The sequence below is a fragment of the Xiphophorus hellerii genome, chromosome 8 (assembly GCF_003331165.1).
Source record: "Xiphophorus hellerii strain 12219 chromosome 8, Xiphophorus_hellerii-4.1, whole genome shotgun sequence".
Lineage (NCBI taxonomy): Eukaryota > Metazoa > Chordata > Actinopteri > Cyprinodontiformes > Poeciliidae > Xiphophorus > Xiphophorus hellerii.
Genome location: NC_045679.1, coordinates 4,881,084 through 4,904,013, shown reverse-complemented (window position 1 = coordinate 4,904,013; position 22,930 = coordinate 4,881,084). Strand labels below are relative to the sequence as shown.

The 22,930-nt window shown below is 38.7% G+C and overlaps 2 protein-coding genes across 5 annotated transcripts in view; one reads left to right on the top strand and one right to left on the bottom strand.

Moving 5' to 3' along the window:
* The window catches only part of LOC116724435 (histone-lysine N-methyltransferase EHMT1), a 33,599-nt gene extending 16,265 nt beyond the window's left edge, over positions 1-17,334 (bottom strand). For 2 of the 4 annotated variants that reach the window (XM_032570140.1, XM_032570141.1), the window contains exon 1: positions 8,907-8,969. In XM_032570140.1, coding sequence (XP_032426031.1) covers positions 8,907-8,954 — 48 coding nt within the window. In that variant the 5' untranslated portion in view covers positions 8,955-8,969. Of the gene's footprint in view, positions 1-8,772; positions 9,049-17,281 lie in introns of those variants that run through there. The other 2 variants (XM_032570142.1, XM_032570138.1) reach the window with 2 other exon arrangements.
* Positions 17,335-18,604: 1,270 nt separating this feature from the next.
* On the top strand, positions 18,605-22,930 carry ssna1 (Sjogren syndrome nuclear autoantigen 1). The gene is made up of 3 exons (XM_032570381.1): positions 18,605-18,837; positions 19,999-20,198; positions 21,984-22,930. The coding sequence occupies exons 1-3, from the start codon at positions 18,786-18,788 to the stop codon at positions 22,068-22,070; spliced, it is 339 nt and encodes a 112-aa protein (XP_032426272.1). The 5' UTR covers positions 18,605-18,785; the 3' UTR covers positions 22,071-22,930.

Below are 22,930 nucleotides of genomic sequence, written 5' to 3'. Positions count from 1 at the left end.
AATAATACAGGATACGAGATATTTAATAATAACATGAACTGAGAAGAAAATTGTAAAAGATTGTAAACTACATTTTCTTCACTTTCCTAATTAAAGTAAAGTTTAACTGAACAATATGAAACTAAAACAAAATGTTAGCACCAAAAAAGATCATTTCTATTTTTTGTACATTTTTTTCAACTTACTCGTATTCTCTCCCATAAACTAAACCAGAGGTACAAGAAAAAATACCAGCTATCATTTAAGAACCTAAACAATAAAAAAATACAATTTCTTCCAGTTTTTTTAGTGACGCCATCATGAGGAGTGTAGAGTAAAGAGAGACCAGATCTGTCAGCAGCTCGAAAGCATTTCTCACAAATCCATCAATCGTCTCCAACGTTTGCTAAAAGTCCAAAACTCTTTCACTTCAGGAAGAAACAAAGAACGTTGAGATTATTGGGTGAAACCATTTCAGCACAAACATGAGAGGAAAGCAGCTTCAGGTCAGCCTGACCTTTAACAGCAGCCCAGCCAGCGTTAATGACAAGAGTTAGAGCTCTCGTCTATCTCACGGAGGCCGAACAAAGCCGATTCTGAGTCAGACTTTCCCTGACATGGAGGAGCAAATTGTTTCCTTTCAAACCGGCCCAATCAGAGGACTGGTTTGTCAATGTCTGCACATTGACAAACCAGTCCAGACTGTTTCTCGTCAAGGATTTCTCTCCTTTACCTGCAACTCAGACCCAAACTGGAACCGTCAGAGCAGACCACCACAGACCCTACACCCAAGGCAGACCAGCACCTTGTCAATCAGCAACAAGCTTTGCTCAACATCTGCCCTGCAGCACAAAAACTGAGGCTGTTTCCCAAAGACCGTCCAGTCTGAGTGGAGCTTGACCTGCCGCAGGAACACCTGGGAGCAGCAAGACCGGAGGAACACTGCTGCTTCCTCTTTTTACTCAAAGGAAAACACAAAACCCGGCCTCTTCCCTCCCCCTAGTGGTGGAAAGTGGAAGTGGCGTTGGATTCAGTAGGCAGAGAGAGACGGAGGGGGGAAGGGAGGCAGAGAAAGCTGTCTGCAGAGCTCCGCCATTTCACAACCAGACTGTTTACTGACATGGCTCGGCCATTGCAGCGGTTTTCCACTAGATGGAGGACTGAAGGGGTTGGGAAGCTGGTGGATTGGAAACCTGAGGAATCTCCAAACCTGAGGGAGGAGATCAGCAGTCCTGAAGGCCTCAGTTAACAAGAAAACATGGTAGATTAGACCAAAGCTGCAGCTGGAGCTTAAAGTCATTAAAGGCCTGGAGGTTGACAACAACCAGGTTCCATGTTTTGTAGAGAAAATGGGAATTTTACAGAGCTTCAATCATTCAGTATCTCTCCAACGTGAGTCTGGTATGTGAAGGCCTGTGACCTATCTTTAGATCTGTTCCAAGAGGCCTGAAAACGCGTCACAAAGTATGAACGCTTTTCTCAAGGACAGTTTACTCTGAAGGAAACGCCTCAACATTCAGGCACCAACTGGTGATTTGAAACTTTTCAGACGTTCACATTGCTCTGATAATGTGTTCATTTCTTTGTGACCTCTTTGTGATGTCACACCAACAAACCTTAATGTGTTATAGAGAAAGTATAAAGATCTTTTCCTTTTTTAGGTGCATTCTGTTTCTATTTCATAATAGAAACAAAACAGTTCTAACTCTGTTTCTATTTGGTAAATTGATGGAGATATGAATGTGTTTTGGTGCCAAATGTGGGAATGAACCCCAGAACAAAAGGTAAATGTTCCATACAAAATGGACATTTACCAACATATTTGATTTGTATTGTTGGTTTTTGATGATGTCATACTGATAAAATGTAATGTTTGTTTCTGATTTTCCAATTAGCAGGTCTGAACATCTTAGAAGTTCGCTGCTCAGTTCCTGCTGTCCTCCAACCATAAAACTATAAAATTGTTGAAAATAAGTGAAAGAGACATTGACACGTTTGACCAATGTGCGAGATAATACATGAACAAAATGGCTGCTGTCGGGATCGAACTGTTTGAGATGGAGAAGAAAAATGGGGCCGATCTCATACTAAGACATAGTTAACTACCTAATGAACATGAGGAATGTGTACAACATGTTGGAGCTTCAGGACCTGACCGCAGGGCCGCATACAAGTAGCGTTTCAACGGATTTGTAAAGGAAGTATGACCTCTTCGTGTGAATAATAAGGTTCTGGTGACTGGCTGAATAAGTCCATGTAGTAACAAACACGTAGGTCTACATGTCTATCTTAGCTAGCAGATAAAAGCTACGTTAGCTAAGCTAATTTTGCTAGTTCGGCAGTAAGTACTACAGTAAATACCTACCTTAGTAGTACACAGGGGTGGGTAGAGAACGCAAAAATTGTAGTCAAGTGTCAGTTGTAATCTACTGATGTTGTTTATCAGTTAGATCGGAAGGAATGCTGTGGGAGCTAGCTAAGCTTGTGGCTTGTTTATCGTTGTCATAGCAACTGCCTACCAAGATGGCTGTCAGTTACAAAGTTAACGGAAGAGTCGGAACCATGTATTGGCGACTGTATGTTGTCTGTGACTTTTTATTTTTGTGTTTTTATGACGTAAGACACTTTGTACTGCATTGTTGCTGAAATGTGGTGAACAAATAAACCTGAATGATTGATACAATAAAACAATTCTTGTATAGACATGGACTTTGCACACATACTTAACAACAAAGACATTCATTTTTAAAGATATGCCAGCTAGAGCAGTAAAACTGAATCTGAGGTGTTTCGTCGTAATAATCGTTTTTGCATTTACACGGAAAAGCAGAAATCTGTAAGTCGGATCTTTCTGTGCTCGCTATGAGGTACAGAGGTGGTAGTATCATGTTGGGTTACGCTTCGTAAAACCAGTGGCATCATGAGGAAAAACTATTTAATGAACATAATGAAGCATCATCTCAAGACATCAGCCAGGAAGGTAAAGTTTGGTCGTCTTCCAGATGGAGGGTGACCCAAAGCAAACAGCCAGATTAGCTACAAAGTGGCTTAAGAACAACAAAGTCAATATTTTAGAGTCCATCACAAAGACCTAATCTAAACCTCTTAGGACAGGGGGGTCAAACTCCAGTCCTCAAGGGCCGATGTCCTGCAGTTTTTAGATGTGTCTCAGAAACACTGGAATGAAATAGTTTATTACCTCCTTGTGTAGATCAGTTCTCCGGAGCCTTAATGACCTAATTATTATATTCAGGTGCTGCAGCAGAGGCACATCTAAAAGTTGCAGGACAACTCCAGGCCTTGGAGGACTGGAGTTTGACACCTGTGTCTTAGTAGATTTATGGGCAGAGCTGATGAGGTGTGTGGGAAAGTTAGCCTGCAAATCTGACCCAGTTCTACCGGTTCTGTTGGGAGGAATGGGCCAGAACTCCAGAAAACTACAGTGAGACGCCTGTGGAAGGACATTTTGATGCCAGTTTTAGAGTTTAAAATGTAATTCTACCAAAGAATGAAGAAATGTGAACATCTCCATCAATCTGGAATTATACCAAAAAGAAATAATGCTAACAATGACCTAAAAAAGAAAAAGATCTGTCTGGAAAAGATCTGCATAGTTTCTCTACAACACATTAATGTTGGTGTGACATCACAGAGAGGTCACAAAGAAATGAACACATTATCAGAGCAATGTGAACGTCTGAAAAGTTTCAAATCACCAGTTGGTGCCTGAATGTTCCTTCAGAGTAAACTGTCCTTGAGAAAAGCGTTCATACTTTGTGACGCGTTTTCAGGCCTCTTGGAACAGATCTAAAGATAGGTCACAGGCCTTCACATACCAGACTCACGTTGGAGAGATACTGAATGATTGAAGCTCTGTAATATTCCCATTTTCTCTACAAAACATGGAACCTGGTTGTTGTCAACCTCCAAGCCTTTAATGACTTTAAGCTCCAGCTGCAGCTTTGGTCTAATCTACCATGTTTTCTTGTTAACTGAGGCCTTCAGGACTGCTGATCTCCTCCCTCAGGTTTGGAGATTCCTCAGGTTTCCAATCCACCAGCTTCCCAACCCCTTCAGTCCTCCATCTAGTGGAAAACCGCTGCAATGGCCGAGCCATGTCAGTAAACAGTCTGGTTGTGAAATGGCGGAGCTCTGCAGACAGCTTTCTCTGCCTCCCTTCCCCCCTCCGTCTCTCTCTGCCTACTGAATCCAACGCCACTTCCACTTTCCACCACTAGGGGGAGGGAAGAGGCCGGGTTTTGTGTTTTCCTTTGAGTAAAAAGAGGAAGCAGCAGTGTTCCTCCGGTCTTGCTGCTCCCAGGTGTTCCTGCGGCAGGTCAAGCTCCACTCAGACTGGACGGTCTTTGGGAAACAGCCTCAGTTTTTGTGCTGCAGGGCAGATGTTGAGCAAAGCTTGTTGCTGATTGACAAGGTGCTGGTCTGCCTTGGGTGTAGGGTCTGTGGTGGTCTGCTCTGACGGTTCCAGTTTGGGTCTGAGTTGTAGAAAAGACTCAGACTGTCTGGTAACGGAGAGAAAACGTTGACAAGAAACTGTCTGGCCTGGTGTGTTTCCAGTTGTTTCTGCCTCCTTTAGGTCGTCTGATTGGGCCGGTGTGAAAGGAAACAGTTTGCTCCTCCGTCTAGAGGAAAATCGAACCGAGTGCCTGCTTTGTGCGTCTCTTCAATTGTGAGCCCTGCTACCATTCAGATTAAAGACTTTGTTGCCAGCAAGCAGGAAAGCAATAAGTGCATTCATGCCTCAACTTTGTGAAGCTACAGTTCTTGTGTGGCAGCTATTCTTAATCCCATCACATTTGTTTGTCAAACGGTCCCTGAATGTCTCCTCGGAACAGGAGTCAAATCTCCTGAACAACGGCCTCTAAACTGTTTTTTTCTTGAATGTTGCCTCATTGATTGACTGTAAGGAAGTGACTTTTGAGCAGCTGAAGCTGTGAGCATTGAAACAGTTGAAACCAGTTGTTTGCATACACCGTGTAAAAAGAAGGTGAATCTGTTTCCCTCGTTTCTTACTTTACACCAGTTGGGATAATCAAAAAGCCAAGATGATGATGGTTGATTAGGGAACGTAAGAAAACTCCTCACACACTTTGCATCCTTATCTGAACTAATGAAGAAACCAAAACAAATCAGCAAAACTATCCGGAAACGAATGAACAGCTCCACGAGTCTCGTTCTTTCTTGGGTAAAACTTCAGGATCTGATTTAATTTTTTTATGCACAGCAACAATTTTTGAAGGTTCTTTGAAAGCATATGATTAATTACAACATGACTATAGATTTACTTCCTCATATCAAAATTATACAAATTAAAATGTGTTTATCCTAGGGCTGCAAGTAAAGACTATTTTAGTAATCGATTAATCTATCAATTATTCTGATGATTAATCAGATTTTTTTATGACGTTCTACAGGTGTTTTAACAACGTAAGATTGTTTAATACAAAATTAGAAATACATTAAAAGATTCAACTAGAAAAATAATTCGATTACTTTTTTAAATAAGAAAAACATTTTACTGCCTAAAATGCAACACTTGAGTATTTCTGTAGTAAATCAGGTGAAGCTAAAACATTTATTATTTGCAGACTAAAGTGTTTTTTATCTTAAATGAAAAATGTATATATTTTTACTATGTTTTTTGCTCTCAGTTTTTCACCAGATTAAGTTTTTTGACTCTGTTCACTAACGATTAATCAATTACTAAATCAACTGATGATTTACTCTGACTAATGGTTTATTTAAGCCCGGCTTTCTTCCGTTTATCAAAACAGTAGAGAAAGTAACACTGAGAATACGTGTTAATGTTAAATAACGGTAACTGTACAGTATTAATTTTCTTATGTTGTAAATTTCCCCCTTACTTTAACGTCTTCATCTATTTTTAGACATAATTTTGCTTCCGCTGACCTTAAATTTGCTGACGGTACACCTGGATTTCCCCACTGTGGGACATAAAATCAAATTTCTCCTCTGATATCGTTTATAGAAGGGTGTACCTCTGAGCTGCTATTTTAAATAATTTGTTTTACAACTGCTTATTTTGGTGTGAGCTTCCATTTCTTTGTCAATTTGCTGTTGATAAAATAACATTATACAGCAAATTAACGATAATTCTATACTAAATAAAGATGAATCTGGAGCATTAAAAACATTTTTTGTGTAAACAGCAGGGCTGCAGCTAAGAATTATTTTATAAATTGATTATTCTGATGATTAATCGATTAATCGAATGAAGAAATTAGCACATTCTGGAGCGTTTTCAATGAACCACTGAACCATTTTTTATGCAACATTAGAAATACATTAAAAGATGCAAATAAACATAATTCATTTCATTGTTTAGATAAGAAAATAAACATCTTATTGCCTAAAATGCATCAATATAACATTTGTTTAATGAATACTTGATCACTTAGAGCAAAGGATGCACCTGCAGCTAAAAATATTTCTCACATCAACATTTACAAAGTTCAGCTCTTTCTGTTAGACTTAACGTCAATGCAATTTATGGCTGATCAGTGATTAATCTTTTGAATAAACCGATTAAAAATTGGTTAAGTTGAGATTTTATTTGCAGAATTTGACCCAGATGATGAAGCTTAAACTGAAACTTGAGGAGTTCTGGGTGGAATATATTAACAGACAAAGGTTTTTCTCATCTTCAATGCAAAATGTCTTCATCTTTTCTGCAATTTTGGTGAAATTACTGCTCTGAATATGTTGTTCTTTCAGCAAATGGCCTTTATTTTAATCTTTATACTCCAGATAACAATTAATCGATTACTATAAATTAGTTCATGATTATTTTAATAATTGATTCACCAAGATTAAGATGATTAATCATTCTAACCCTAATCAAATATTTAAAATATTTGATGTGCATCAACGTATTCTGTTAGTTTTCTCTTTTCCTGTCAACAGAAGGAAAAACAAACAAAACTGGAGGAGAAATTGGACTAAATTATACAGGAAAATGATTCTCAGATCCAGATTTACATTGACAGCTTCCCTGCTGTGGCGTCAACCTTGAAAATGAACAAACCAGGCAGGGATGTCTGTAGGAATCCAGAAATACCCAACAGAACCTGTGTGTTAACACATACAGACCAAAACGAAGGCCAGTGTTTCCGGCTGCGCAGGCAGCAAATGTTCGCCTGTTTTTCATTTTCACTTCCCTGCACAAAAGATGCAGGTTGGCATGAAAGGAGTCGCTGCCTCTTTGTTGCAAAGTCTTCAATCTTTGGCTGCATTTCAGTGCAAACATGAGAGGAAAGCAGCTTCAGGTCAGCCTGACCTTTAACAGCAGCCCAGCCAGCGTTAATGACAAGAGTCAGAGCTCTCGTCTATCTGACGGAGGCCGAACAAAGCCGATTCTGAGTCAGACTTTCCCTGACATGGAGGAGCAAATTGTTTCCTTTCAAACCGGCCCAATCAGAGGACTGGTTTGTCAATGTCTGCACATTGACAAACCAGTCCAGACTGTTTCTCGTCAAGGATTTCTCTCCTTTACCTGCAACTCAGACCCAAACTGGAACCGTCAGAGCAGACCACCACAGACCCTACACCCAAGGCAGACCAGCACCTTGTCAATCAGCAACAAGCTTTGCTCAACATCTGCCCTGCAGCACAAAAACTGAGGCTGTTTCCCAAAGACCGTCCAGTCTGAGTGGAGCTTGACCTGCCGCAGGAACACCTGGGGGCAGCAAGACCGGAGGAACACTGCTGCTTCCTCTTTTTACTCAAAGGAAAACACAAAACCCGGCCTCTTCCCTCCCCCTAGTGGTGGAAAGTGGAAGTGGCGTTGGATTCAGTAGGCAGAGAGAGACGGAGGGGGGAAGGGAGGCAGAGAAAGCTGTCTGCAGAGCTCCGCCATTTCACAACCAGACTGTTTACTGACATGGCTCGGCCATTGCAGCGGTTTTCCACTAGATGGAGGACTGAAGGGGTTGGGAAGCTGGTGGATTGGAAACCTGAGGAATCTCCAAACCTGAGGGAGGAGATCAGCAGTCCTGAAGGCCTCAGTTAACAAGAAAACATGGTAGATTAGACCAAAGCTGCAGCTGGAGCTTAAAGTCATTAAAGGCCTGGAGGTTGACAACAACCAGGTTCCATGTTTTGTAGAGAAAATGGGAATTTTACAGAGCTTCAATCATTCAGTATCTCTCCAACGTGAGTCTGGTATGTGAAGGCCTGTGACCTATCTTTAGATCTGTTCCAAGAGGCCTGAAAACGCGTCACAAAGTATGAACGCTTTTCTCAAGGACAGTTTACTCTGAAGGAAACGGAGGAAACGTCGCCACTGGTTCTTTGTTGTCTTTATCTTCATTTTCAGAAAATATTTTTCCAGCTCTCTGCAGCCTCTGATTCGAAAACAGGACACAGAACCAATGCAAGAACAACATTAAAGCAATAAAAGCCACAAATTGGGAGAAATTTTAACAACTTTGTCAAGTCTGAATTTTGTTTCCCTTTGAGGAAAGACATGCTGTAAATCAGAGTACGTTCGTTTTGAGATCCGTCCACATACAGGATCCAACATGTAAACTCTCTGATGCCTTGTGGATAACTCGACACCGCCGCCAAACAACAATTATGGCTTCAATACATTAAGACTTTCAATTTGAGAATCGTCTTAAAACAGAAGAGGAACTCAAACCAATTGTTTTTATTTTAGAAACAATGAAGCAAGACTACATGTCCTCAAAGCACCTAAGGCCAACCGAGAAAGAGCACAGCATGTCTCTCCTCTTCTGTCTCAAGGAAGCATCATACCTGCTTTCTTCTCATGGCCTCCACTGAGAAGAAGAAGGCGTCAGAAAGGGAGAGGGGGAGGAGGAGGAGGAGTGCGTGGGGTAAGAGAGGAAGAGGAATGGTGGGGAGGACAGAGAGAGAGAGAGAGCGAAAACCTGCTGAAGAGACTGCTCCCGATTTTCTTTCTTTCCCCGCATGTGCATTCACCTCGCCGGTCATGTGACCTGTTGGCTCCCTCTGTCGGTTCTCCTCCTCCTCCTCAAAAGGGTCTCCACTGAGCATGCTCAGTCAGTTCAAACTGTAACACCACTCCCTTTCTCTCCACTGGTTGACCTCTGAAGATATCCTTTGGAGCCAAGTCACCATGGAAGAGCTTAGACGTCCAAGCCAATCAAAATAACTGGAGATGGATGTTGTTTTCCCCAGTCTTAACACACATTTACTCATAACACCCAAAATATCTGAGTCATTTCTGAAGATAAACACTTTTCATTCAATCAGCTTGTATAAGAACAAAAACAGTTTTACTGGAGTGTAGGGCTGCTGTAAACTAATATTTTAGTAATCGATTATTCTTACAATTAATCGAGTAATCGGATAAAGTAAAAAGATAAAATAAATAAATAAATCTAACATAACAGCAGAGTTAACATCGGATATCAACATCAATCCAGTTTTTCACAGTTGAGCTTCCCTAACAATAACTTTTCTCTAGTTTAGAAAATCAACCTGTAACAATAAAAGCTCACTTTCCAAGTTAACCTGAAGAAAAGTTATACAAAAATCTGAAATTATATTCAATTCAATAATAAAGAGGCAGGATCACAAATCCACTTATGAAAAATGTCAATACTAAAGCTTTTGGTTTATGTATTCATCTTCAGTCCGTTTAATAGATGAACTCTCACCGTGCCCAGACATTTATAGCTTTTGTGTTTATATTAGCGACGGGATTTAACACCTTCGTTCGTCACACAGAAACTCATCTACCAGCTACGTGCTGCCACCACCATGAGCTCCGCCTCACATCACTGAGACCGGGATGATATGAAATTAATTTTCTGGTTCGTCCGTAAAGTTACACTTGGGTTAATCATCTAATCTGCAGTGTTAATATCAGCCTCACCTGTATAAACACACTTTCAGCGCTCGTCCCCACCGTTCGCTCTGAACGCCACCAGGCAGGCAGCAGCTCCAGGAGGAGAAAAGCTGCCGTACTCCAGGCATCGCGCCAGTCATTTTAAGGATGCTTAAAAACGACAAAGATCCGGACATTATCATGAATCAATAAAATCCTCCCAGGCCGAACTTGAAAACTGGACGTTATGCTGCTAACACTTAGCTTTCTTCACCAACTCAGGCGGAAGTGAGACCTCAGCGCCATGCAAGCAATAACCCGGCCGGAACACGGTGGGTTAAATGATAAAATATAATTTAATGAGGCTTCGAGGCAGATAAATTTTCCTCTAGGAATTTTAATAATCGAGGCACTCAAATCACTAAGAATCGTTTCAGCCCAACTCGAGTGTTTGGAGTTTGCAACGTGGACTCTGCTGTCTTTAATTTGTCTTAAGGAAAGAAGCAGCATGACTTGGCCGACCAAACGCACTATAAACCCAAACAGCTACAATCTGATCTGGCTTGAAAACACTTAGAATAGAACAACAGCAAGAAGAGAAAAAGAGGTTGTTCAATAAGGTTCAGTCAGAAATGTCTGGATGAATTAAAACCATCGAGTTTCCCAGTTAAAGAAGCAAAACCAACTCTGATGATGGTTCGTGTTGCTGGGTGAGCACAAGAAAAACATACAAGAATTTCCTTAGTTCTAAATAATAATAATAATAATAATAATAATAAACAACCCGTCAATCACAGAGGGAAATTCAATTAGCAGATATCAGAACTTTCTGCTCTTTAAATCATTCTTTAACATGGGTGGAAACTATTCCTTGCCACTGATTAATATGTGTAAAATTATTAAATGTTGTAATATATAATAAAAAATCATATTTTAATCATGTTCAACGGTTCCCCCAGAAAACTTGCTAAGCCCGGTGGTTGGTCAGTCATTCATCCAGCGGCCCGTCGTGTTTTTGAGTTAATAAATATTTAAAGTTGACAGGAAATTTTAAAATGTTACTTGATAATTATGTGTTATTGAAAGATTGGAGGATTAATACCTGAACAACAACAACTATAAAGACTTTAAAAGATGCAAACATTTTAAAAAGACTTAAATAAATAAGCAATGCTTTGCCTGGTGGGGGCTCCAGTAAACACTGGAGGCCCGCCAGGCTTATAATACACTGGGGGAAACCCTGATGTATAACAAGTACTTTTCTCAAAAAATACCAGAAAGGTACTGGTTGTGTGTACTAGGGCTGGGTAATATGGCTGAAAAACAAATCATGACATAAACATTTCATATCAGTCAAAATAGATAATTATGGATGAGTTTTTTGTTTTGTTTTAAATATCAGAAATACTAGCAAACTGGTGATGTTTCCTGTTTTATCCATGGTTTTCACTAAACAGCGTTGTTGTCTTATTTTTACGTAGTTATGAGGCACGGTGGCAAAACCTTAAATTGCTACTGTGCAAGTTACTCAACAGGTTGTTGCTAGGTAACCAAAGAGAAAGTGAGTTGCTAGGTAACCAAAGAGTGAGCGAGTTAGTTGATGTCGCCAGGATTGATTAGGTGGCCATGAGAGGTTGAGTGGCTAAAACTTTTCCTCTGCCTACATCCCCCAGAATGCTGTGCGGTTCTGGATCGACGTTCAGTGAAATTATTGAACATTCTGTTGGACATATTTTTTATCATGTCTACCGTAACATATATTGTTACTGATTTCTTGCCCTGCCCTGATGTCTTCTCTGCACACAAGGCGTGGAGGAGCCATAACCTTCTTCAGCTGAACAGAAACAAAACTAAAGTAATTATTCTTGGACCTAAATAGGAACAATCAAGAGTCAGCTTCAGCTAGAAACTAGTAATCAGGTCCGAAATCTGGGTGCAGTGATGAACTCTGACCTGAACTTTCAGAGACACATAAAGGCAGTTACAAAGTCGGCCTTCTATCACCTGAGGAATATTTCTAGGATTAAAGGACTAATGTCCAAGGAAGATCTGCAACATTGTCTTTGCAGGTTTGCCAAACAGTCACTAAATATTTGCAGTAATCAGACTTTTCTTTTGACTGTACTTTATCAAAATATTTCCTTTTTAAATAGTTTAACTTCAAGAGTGAAGACATCAGAGAAAAAACCTTGTTGGAAGAGCATAAACCAGGCAAGATGGCGCCACAACAGCACAACTTCATCTTCCCCAAACAAACCACTGGGCCAAACAACAGTAACCATGTAACTGCATGATGATATCCTACTTTCTGGTTAAACCCAGAGATTACTCTGTTAGGTCTAGAAAAGCCCTGACATGACGGTCATGACGAGAAGATTGTTTCCATCGCCGTTCCTCCTCCTTTTATTTGCTGCTCTAATTTGAAGTTCCAGGAGTTTCCATTGATAACATATTGGCTTGTGAAGCAGCCTGTTAGCCATTTCTAAAATATTTTAAAGAAAAAGTGGCCTGGGAAGCTAAAATACATAGGAGCAATACCACTGGACATGCTGTTGGTTGGTGTTTTAGCCCATCCAGAATTGGCCAAAAATGGCAACAAGGAAAACCATGGATGTTAGCTGCTGTGGTAGAGCTGAGACGGTTTCCACTGTGTGTATAAAGTATATTTGGTGTTTGAATGATAAGAATAGTATACATTTATTTGTGAATTTGAGCTGTTAGCAGGTGGTTGTGGTCCCTCATCTCTGTAAATTGATTTGTTTAAAATGTGCAAAATTAAAGCAGAAAGGGACAAAATGTATGTAAGTGTACAGGTATGTAATACTTGTACACGATTAAGAACATTTAATCCAAAGATAGTTTAATTAACAATAATTTTCTAGGTTTTAATTTTAAAACCATTACAAATAACGCCCAAGTATCTTTGACACAAACAGGAGATTAGTGAACGTCTGAATGGTTGCCAGAAAGTTTCTTCCTCCAGCCACGAAGTATCAAGTGTTTATAAAGTAACATAACAGGTTTCATACAAACGAAGCAGGAAGCTTTTTTACAGTAAAGGACATGTGACACACACTAACAATAAAAACTCAATATTAGACCTGCAAGCTTTGCTACACCTAGAAATGTGATACATTCTGCACAGCAGACTAAACCCAGCCTTTAGACAGAAACACCTTACAGGTGGAAACTTCCTGTAAGGTGAATGACAGAAGTCACATTCGGTGTAGCCCAAGGGTCAATCCCTGGACCCCTCCTATTTAATATCTATATGCTACCACTAGCTCAGGTTATAACAGGAAGTAAGAATAGCTACCATAACTACGCAGATGATACACAGCTCTACATCACGATGTCAGCAGTGACTCTGAAACAATCCAGTCTCTGAACAGATCAATGTGTGGATGTGCCATAACTTTCTCCAAATGAACAGAAAAAAAACTCTTGAGTTGTTATCTTTGGACCACAAAAGGAACGAGTCACCGAAACAGATTCAGTTATTACAGCTACAAACTAGAGATCAGATCAGCTGAACATTCAGAGCCACATAAAGACGGTTACAAAATCGGCCTTCTGTCACCTGAAGAACATTTCCAGGATTAAATGACTAATGTCCCAGCTAGCTGGAGAAGCTCATCCATGCGTTTATCTTCAGTCGCATCGATTTGTGCAACAGCGTCTTCACAGGTCTGCCTTAAAAAGAAAATCAATCCTCCAGCTGCACCTGATCCAGAACACAAATCTGGAACAAACTTCCAGAAAACTGCAAAACAGCCGAAACACTGAGTTCCTTTAAATCTAGACCAGGGGTGTCAAACTCATTTTCATTTTGGGCCAAATCAAAAATCTGAATGTTCTTAAAGGGGCGGTTATGCCAGAATGTACTGATAAAACCCATTAAACTATTAAAAATGGCCGTTCCTCCAGGATTATGAGATTGTTTGTGTTTTTTTGCAATAAAAATCAGATTTTGTGGTGCTACTTTAGAAATATTAAGACATCTTTTCAATATTTGCGCAAATGTATGAAGTTAAATGTGACTTTTTATTAATCGCCGTATCGGTCACAGACTATAACCTGACATCAAGTACTGCTGAGGCAGCAGTCATTTAAACTCAAAGTGTTTGGCCAATTTTGAGAAAAAAATTCAGTAAAATCAGAAAAAAGGTGAGGATCTGATGATTTTGTGTGAATTTTGCAGATTTATAAAACACTGGAGGGAGTTACTCATGTAATTTAGAAACTAGAGGGCCACATAAAAAGCTACGGCGGGCCAGATTTGGCCCCCGGGCCTCGAGTTTGATCTAGACTAAATAGTCACCTGTTTAGTTTCTTTTGACTCATAATAAATGAAATATTAATCAACATATCTGACGTGTACTGATGATTTTAAAGATGGCACTTGACAAAATACAGAGTCTTTTACTGTGTGTGATGTGTTTATGTTTTTATGATGTAAAGCACTTTGTTGCTGAAATGTGCTATTCTAATAAAATGACTGACTAAGCAAACATAAAACAGTCTTTTTTACCTAAAACTTTAAATGCAACTTTAATATGCAACAATAGAACAGTTCCAAGACTGCAAAAGATTATAAACCACACATCTTATTCCAGACAGTTTCTTCCACAAAATATTTTTCTTAAAGTGGGCCTAACATGTAATCCTCAATCTTTAATTGGAAAAAAAGAACAGAAAGGAACGTTAAAGCAGAACCACCACTTTCTCAGTAGGATGGAGTTGCAAAGCTGTGATAATCAAACGCCAAAAACACCAAAACAAAACAGATCTGCAGCGACTCCTAAAGTCAGCAATTAGAGTTTGAATGTTTCTTATTCAGCTGCAATGATGAATAAACCACAGCTTCATGTCAGCGCTCGCCAACAACTATAAAAACTCTACTTACTCACCTGCAACGAAGACAAACAGAAATTAAACATTGCAGGCAGAGAGACAGATGGACTAAAGTCCAAACCCAAATGCCTGTTGGATTCAACCGGCCCCAAATGCAACACGAGTTTTTCTAATGGCTGACATGGAGACCAGGAGTTCAACACTGAGGGTTTTCCCAATAGTTGCCTTTCAGGTGCAACTGGCAACATCACCAGTCAGTCTATTTTCTAAAATCCTACAAAAAAAGCGATAAAATAAAAGTTATTTTAAGAGTATTTCTAATTCCTTAGTTTATTGTGAACATTATTGGAACATGAGAGTATAAAGAAAGAGAAAAATAGAATAAGGTCAACAATCGACAGAGATTTCAACTTAAATCCCACTCCAAAAACTCAAAATCCTTTTCCTTTTAACCTTTTTGTTTCAACGTTGAGTTAAAAAAATATTATTTTTAGGCAGTAACGATAAAAGTGACAAAAAGAACTATTTATTCCCTCTTTTTCAGGTGACATACGGGGTTCCTCTGGGATCCAGTATTGGACCTTATTTATTTTTTATAGTCTTTTAGGCCCAAGTAACAAAAGCACCTTGAATAACCCTGTCGCAATAAGCAATTAATCAATTAGTGGCATGTTAGAAAATAATAAGCTCAATAATTTCCATTCTGAAGATTAATTTTTTTGAAGGGCAATTTTGCTCCAGGTGAAAAAGTCAAAAGAAAAAACTGTTATTGCTGCTACTTCAGAGTCCTGATAAGGTTTGCTTTGCATATCTTATCACTAAACTTCCCTCCAACATCTTGAAGCCAGGAAACCAGCGAGAGCAAGAAAAATGTGCGTTACACGACTGGAGCTGCACAGATGACCAAAACTTCTCCTTTTTCATCTCAGCTGGGATTGACAGGTGACCGGCTGGTTGGGAAATCTAAGATCTGACCTTATTTCCAAACAGTAAACACACCATGTCTCAATTCTGTGTATTTTCAGAGCAGATCAGGTGAGAAAACGTTAAGTCAGGTGAAGCACTAAAGCTGTAACTAACTACTCAATCATCTTAGCAAGACATGTCTGGTTAATTCAGGCTGTCAGGAAGCAAAACAGAGCAAAGCTTCAGCAGATAACATGAAGGCTGGGAACATTAGGAAAAAAATCGGGCTACATTTTGAAGTGCGCAAAAGAAAAATGAAATGAGATGTGATTATTGATTATTTCAGTTTGGTTATAAATGCCTCTATCCACAAAATCTGTAGGATTTTTTTGCATTTTATGACCAACTTTCAGCTGTTTTCAAGAAAGTATTGTTTTATAAACACCGTTAAATTTTCAATGTATCTGAAAGGTAACTAATTATTTTATTTATAAATCAGCAAGTTGCAGATTTACAAAATTGTTAATTGGACATATTCCACAAACTTCTCTAACTTTGATATGAACATAATTAGCTATCTTTTTATAATAAAATAAAAAATATACCATAACACCAAACAGTTACTTTGACAATAGTCCAGCTTAAAAACAATTAGGATTTTACACTGAAACCAGAGTGCTGTCTGAGCGCCCCCTGCCGTCTGACATCATGCATTACCTCTTAAATATGTATAAAATATAACAGAAAACAAAAACTGAAGCCCAAAACAGATGCTGTGAACATTAAGGCTTCTTTTAGTTTGTTTGTTTTTAATCTGGAGCTGTCTCTTTAGTTATTTCTCCTCATAATCATTTACTTTAAATGAAAATAAGGAAAATCAGAAACAGCATTGCCTTCTTTTAAACCATAAAGCAGCACAAGGAAATGATCAAATCCGCTTTCACCTTATAAAAACAAGCAATCACAAGCAGAAAAACTGCAAATATCAGGTTTAAGAGGTGAAAAAGTGCAGAATAAACCCGGTTTCAGAGCTGGCGCCTTGCTACAGTTGCATTCATTAGTCGGTTAGCTTTCATGCTGTAAACCACAGCAAAGACAACACTCTCAAACCAGCTGCAGCTACAAATATTTCTAAGACTGCGTCGCGTTTTCCAAAGCAAACAGCCTCCAATAAAAAACTCTCTCTGGTTTTATATTTGATAGAGAGAAGCAGTCTGCTAACTAGCATCGCTGCTAGCTAGCTGACCAGCGCTCGTAATTAGCCACCGGTTAGCCGGGAAAAATGAAAAACAGCTAAAAACTATGAATTATATCGCCTCGTGATGCTCGGCTAAACATCTGTATGTTTTTATGAGCGGCTAAAGGTGGACACAGCTTCAGGGGTAGTGACAAGGACCGGGAACGTGTATAACTAAGCCCCGCTGGTTAGCCCAGCAACACGCCAGCGGTGGTCATTCATGTTCCGGGGCACAGCATCTTCCTGCACATTCAGTTGTCCTCCGGGTCCAGCACAAAAGCACAAGACTGCGAGCTGGCAGCGAGCAGCTCACGGTGAAACTACAACCAGACACCGGCCGTCTGCTCGCCTACAGACCGAGTCCCCGGCCGTAGGGAGGGAGTTCGGTCCTCCGGCCGCAGGAAAAGAGCAGCGAAGTGGGACGAGTTTAGCGTAGAAAGAGCTCTGATACTCACCTCGGTTTCTACCGAAGCCATGGTGCCTGGACGTTGGCTCCGCCCACACCGATTACGTCACGTTTATTGATTCGCAATCAGCGACACCACACCTTAGATGAGACACATCAAACAGCAGTGATGTCTTTCATTAGTCAGAAATAAACAGTAACTTGTTACCTGTACTCAGGTACATTTACTAGAGTAATGGAGTATTTTTACTACGCTGTACTTTTTGCTTTTACTTGAGTAATTTCATTGTGAAGTATTTTTACTCTTACTTGAGTTAATTTTATGGAGTTTTTCACCCACTGAATGAAAATCAAACATGTTTTGACCAAAAATTCACACATTTTCAGTTTTTGTTGAAGTTCCATAAGTTCTTTTATTGAGAGAAACTGATTTGGAAACTTTGTTTTTCTCTGCTTTTGCTATTTTTTGTTACTTATTTGAATTATTGTCATTTTGATCCTTAAAATACCAAAATTTCCACCTATATATTTTGGTCTGTCCGATTATGTAACTTTTAAATATTAAATGATTGATAATTTGAGTCACTTCTTTGATGGCTACGTTTTACTTTTACTTGAATAAAAATATGTTGAAGTAGTGCTACTCTTTCTCCAGTATACTTTTTGCCTATTATGCCTCTCAACATCAGAAAGAGGAAAACATAAACTGCGAATTCTGATATTTCAAATGCTAAAATGAAGTGTCAAAACTTAGTAGCAACAGCCATCAAAAAGTTTATTTTGCTTTCGACATATGGGAATTAGTAGCCAATGGAAAACAGTAAAACTAGAAACTAAGAACAAATTAAAATTGTTAAAAAACTAAAGTCTATGAAACTAACATTTAAAGTTGATATTGGGATACATCCGTTAACAATATTCAGGTTTTTATTGTATTTATTATGATTTATTTGACTTTTCAAACGCTTCTGATAGAAGAACATAGCTTGTCTATAAACAAGAGGTCTCACTTTAACATAAATTGTAGGTGTGTCCGTATTTCATTCGATTGTGTTGAAAAGATTGTCGTTCATTCAATGAAGTTACTCGTAGTATCCAGAAATTTTTCTTAAGTAAGAGCAGCGACACCTCATAATAATAATAATAGTTAAGGTAATCGGTATGGAGGGGTAAAACTCCTCCTAAAAGTTATTTTCAAATAATTACCCTAGTAAATGTAACTAAGTAAATACAGTTGGTTACCGTTCACCTCTGCTCATTTTATTAACTAGGAATATTGTAGGAGGAATCTTGTTTATAATAGTAAATATATATATCAAGTTAAACATTTCATTCCAGATGGTGGCGCTAATGCACCAGAACGTTCCTTGCTAACCGCCATTACCAGAGAAGAAGAAGTAGTACAGGATCACCCGCCATGCAGGAGCGCTTCAGTTGAGTTTTCACGTTTAAACCGCCTCTGTTTGCTGTTTTACATGCAGTCAGCTGCAGTTAAACGTTAAAAACAATCAGTTTAACTGAACGTAGCGGCGGGAATCTCGCTAAAAGCCACCATGGCCCAACAAGCCGCGGCTCTTCAGACCTACAACAACGAGCTTGTGAAATGTAAGTCGCTGCTTTCACACGTTAACCGCCTGAATGGACGTTTTCTGGTTTTAAAGCGGGTCGTCATGTTGTTTCGGTTCAAAATCTGCTCCCCGTAAACCGCGTAACAGCAAAATGATCAGTTTTAACAGGGCGTACTTTTATAAAATAACTCTTTAACGACTTTAGTTGTAAAAACAAAGATTTAAATTGGGTGTAAACCTGTTAACAGCACAGTGCAATCTGATTAACGCTCACAGGTTGGGATATAAAGTTAAAACCAGCTTCTAACTCTCTGCACTGCACGTTGATGTAGATTTAATTTAACTGTAACTTTTATTCACTTTTCTGAAACATCCATCCTCATCTGTGAGGTAGAAAAGCCAGGATGAAATCCTCCGTGCCTCACATAATCTGTTTAAAGTCTTGCAGTCTGAGGACAGTTCGTCTGAGATTATTTTTAGGCTGAAGTTTTAAATATAGCTCCTTTTTCATGTTAAAGGTTGTGGTGAACAAAGCCTGTGTCATAAAAACGTGAAAGGAAGTTTAAATTTTATTTGCAGTAATGATAAAACCATCAATCTTTCGCGACAACCTAGAGTTGCACCGATCAGTTGGATCGGAATCGGCCGATTTTTGTTCTTGATCAGCTCTCATTGCTACGATGGAGTATTATTATTAAAAAATGTTTCTTATATTGTTATGATTTTATCCTTATTATTAAAACTCTTTTGCTCGTATTGTGACAAGTTGCTGTCGTACAACTGTACGTTTTTGTAACTTCTCCTTATTATCACTTTTTTCTCAAAATATTCTGACTTTTGTCATACAACTTTATTCTCGTTTTATCTTGACTTTATTCTGGAATTGTTGCAACTTTTTTCTTGTATTTTTACGACTTTATTCTGATATTATTTTGAGTTACTGTCAAACATTTTTTTCTCTTATTATTACGAGATGATTATTTTTCTTGCTTTATGACTTTATTCTGGTAATATGAGTTTGTTCTCATGTTATCACACCTTTTTTTTCTTGTATCAATACAACTTTATTTTCATGTAATTTTGTTTTAAACCAATATGCTAGCAGCAAACCTTTAAAACACCTCCTCTCATCAAAGTATCCTAGCAGGTCATTTTTTGACGGTTCTTTTAAGAACGGCCTTCTCTTCTGTCTCGTCAGGTATCGAGGACCTGTGCTCGAAGCGGGACGAGCTGAACCGCCAGATCCGGCTGGAGGAAGACGAGAAGGAGCGACTCCAGCACGACATCCGGGTTCTCTCCGAGAAGCTAAGCCGGGTCAACGAGAGCATGGCGCATAGACTGACCACCAGGGCCAACCTGGACCGCACCATCGCAGAGACGGAGGCTGCATACGCCAAGGTATTCATGTTAGCTTAGCATCATGACGCCACTGTATTCATGTTAGCTTAGCATCATGACGCCATGGTATTCATGTTAGCTTAGCATCATGACACCAAGGTATTCATGTTAGCTTAATAATATAATGCCAAGGTATTCATGTTAGCTTAGCATCATGACGCCAAGGTATTCATGTTAGCTTAGCATCAGAACGCCAAGGTATTCATGTTAGCTTAGCATCATTGAGGGTCTTATTGCAGGTAGTTGTTACAAACAGTACGGGAGAGTTTTTGTTTCAAAAACTGCAAATTCGTGTAGGGCTACGGATATCACAATTCAAGAATTTTATGTCAGTTGGCATCGATACTTGATTTCAATAATTATTGATTAGTTTTTTGTTTTAAATATCTGGAATATTACCAAACTGCCGGCTGCTTTATCCAGTTTCCTCCCCAAGCTGTTTTTTTTTTTTTTTGTTGCATTTGTTTAAGCAGTTTTCAGGTGCAGTGAGGAAACTTGAAACTGCGTCAGTTGCTTAGCAGGTTGTTGCTAGGCAACCACAATTGGGGGGCGGTGGGGGGACTTGAAACTGCTTCTTACCCAGAAGGTTGTTGCTAGGCAACCAGAGAGTGAGTGAGTAGTTGATTCCACCAACTTTAATATTGAATATTCCAAATATTGAATATTAAATATTTTATCAGATGTATTATCTATTGATATTGATTACATGTCTGTTGGTTTTTTATTTTAATTGCAAAATTGTGTTTTGTTTTGTTTACAAATTTTTGCGTACATTTGCAATGGAAACATGACCAAACTAATACCAGTGGGGAAAATAAGTTTTTAAGTTTTTTCTCTTTTTATGAAAACTTTCTATGAGAAAAACCTCAACCAGAGTTTCCACAACCTTATAAAGCCTTAAATTAATTCTTATCCGACTTGTTATTGCTGAACTCCCTTTGTCCTCTGGCTAATTTCTGAAAACAGAAACTCCTGAACTGGTCTGACTGGGAAAACATCAGGAAGACCAGGAAGCCATGAGGCTCTGGTTAATGATCTCCTTCTAGCAAAAACAAGCAACACAATAAATATTTAAGATTAGACACTGAGTTTTATCGCCCTGGCAACAGATGATGAATGCCACTCAGCTCCTGGTGCGTTAAAGGGAAGTTAGATGATCCAGGAAGAAAAGATGGCTGAATTTTGTCTAAAGAAGTTTTTTTTTCTTAAAAAGCTTTTAAAATAAATGCCAAAACAGTAAATATAAAATGAAAATTTATTAAGAATATATGCAGTAAATGAACTTAGTTATTGAGGAAACTATCATAAATTAAGTATAAATCTGAATGATTTCTTTCTACTCATATGCTTAAATATTTTTTGATAATGAAGCTGACTGCACAAGATGTAAAATTTAAATTATAATTCTCTATAATAAATATTGTATTAACGCTTCTTCTTCCACTAAACTTTTCTTTTAAACACCCAAACACATGGTGTAGGATTCAAAATGGGTATTACAACAGACAGAAAATGTATTTTCAAAATAATTAGAAAATGCCAGTATGAATCAAAATTACCCTTTAATTCTTACAGTTTTCCTTCCTCTTAACTTTCCACTTACATGCTTGGATATAGAACTCTGCGCAGCTTCTTTAGCAGCGACCTTTTTTTAACAGAAACATAAATTGAGTTTTCTTCATTTTTCTACCAAAAATCCCTGAAATGAACAGAAACATTGGAATAAATGATGTGAGGAAATGTTCTGGTTTTATTTAACCTGCTTTCGTTGTTTCTCCTGTGCAGATCCTGGAGAGTTCCCAGTCTCTACTGAGTGTCCTGAAACAGGAAGCAGGAAACCTCAACAAATCCCCAGAGCAGTGGAAAAACTAGCACCAAGAAAAACGCTCTGTACTCTGCTGGACTCTGATTTTGCACTTTTAAACCCACTTTTCTGTGTTCATTTTAATAATATATTTGTGTTTTTTTCTCCTTTTAAAGCAATAAATGTTTGACTTTTAGTCGTACATCTTCAGTCAGTCATTCACAGCACATCTTTTAGTTCAGGTTGTTTATTTATTCAGCTTTTATTATACAAGTACAACATCTTTTTGTTGTTTTTTCAGCTTACAGTAAGCAAATGGAGAGTTACAGACAGGAAGTGAATAAAGGATGAACCAGGAAGTGAGGCGTTTGGTTTCAGACGGAGAGCAGGAAGATCTGGATGGATCATCAACATGAGCCACGCCTCCACAGCAGCCAAATAAAAAAACAAAATCATGACCCTTGAACTTTCACACCTTTACAACCTGGATTTTAGCAAAAGTGAGAACACGTCCGCTAAGGCTCTAACAGGAAAGCAAATTTTTGGTTTAGCTTCTCTATGCTAACCTCTAGCGCTCTTAGCTCCTCCTAATATTTATTCAGGTAAATAAATACTAAAGTGCTGCTTTGTAAACTTTCAGTTGAATAAAATTAGACATTTCAGTCCTGAACACACTTGAGCTAATTTTTGGGTTTTGCTAACATCTTATCTTCCCTTTATTAATATTCATGCAGATGAATTCCAAATCGCTAATTTCCATGAACGTTTTGTAAACTTTTGCTTGAATAAAGCTTGACATCTGCAGTGCCAGAGACACTTGAGCTAATCTGCTAACAGCAGAGCTAACTTTGTTTTCTGGTTTAAGTGTTTTTGCTAACCTTTAGCGCTTTTAGTTTCTCCTAAATAAATTTGGATGAATCCTGAAGTG

Excerpts from the sequence above, each read along its gene's own strand:
- ssna1 (XM_032570381.1), top strand. The coding sequence starts at position 18,786 with ATGGCCCAACAAGCCGCGGCTCTTCAGACCTACAACAACGAGCTTGTG. Across the intron at positions 18,838-19,998 it reads CAACAACGAGCTTGTGAAAT|GTATCGAGGACCTGTGCTCG; the intron begins GTAAGTCGCTGC and ends CTGTCTCGTCAG. Across the intron at positions 20,199-21,983 it reads CGGAGGCTGCATACGCCAAG|ATCCTGGAGAGTTCCCAGTC; the intron begins GTATTCATGTTA and ends TCTCCTGTGCAG.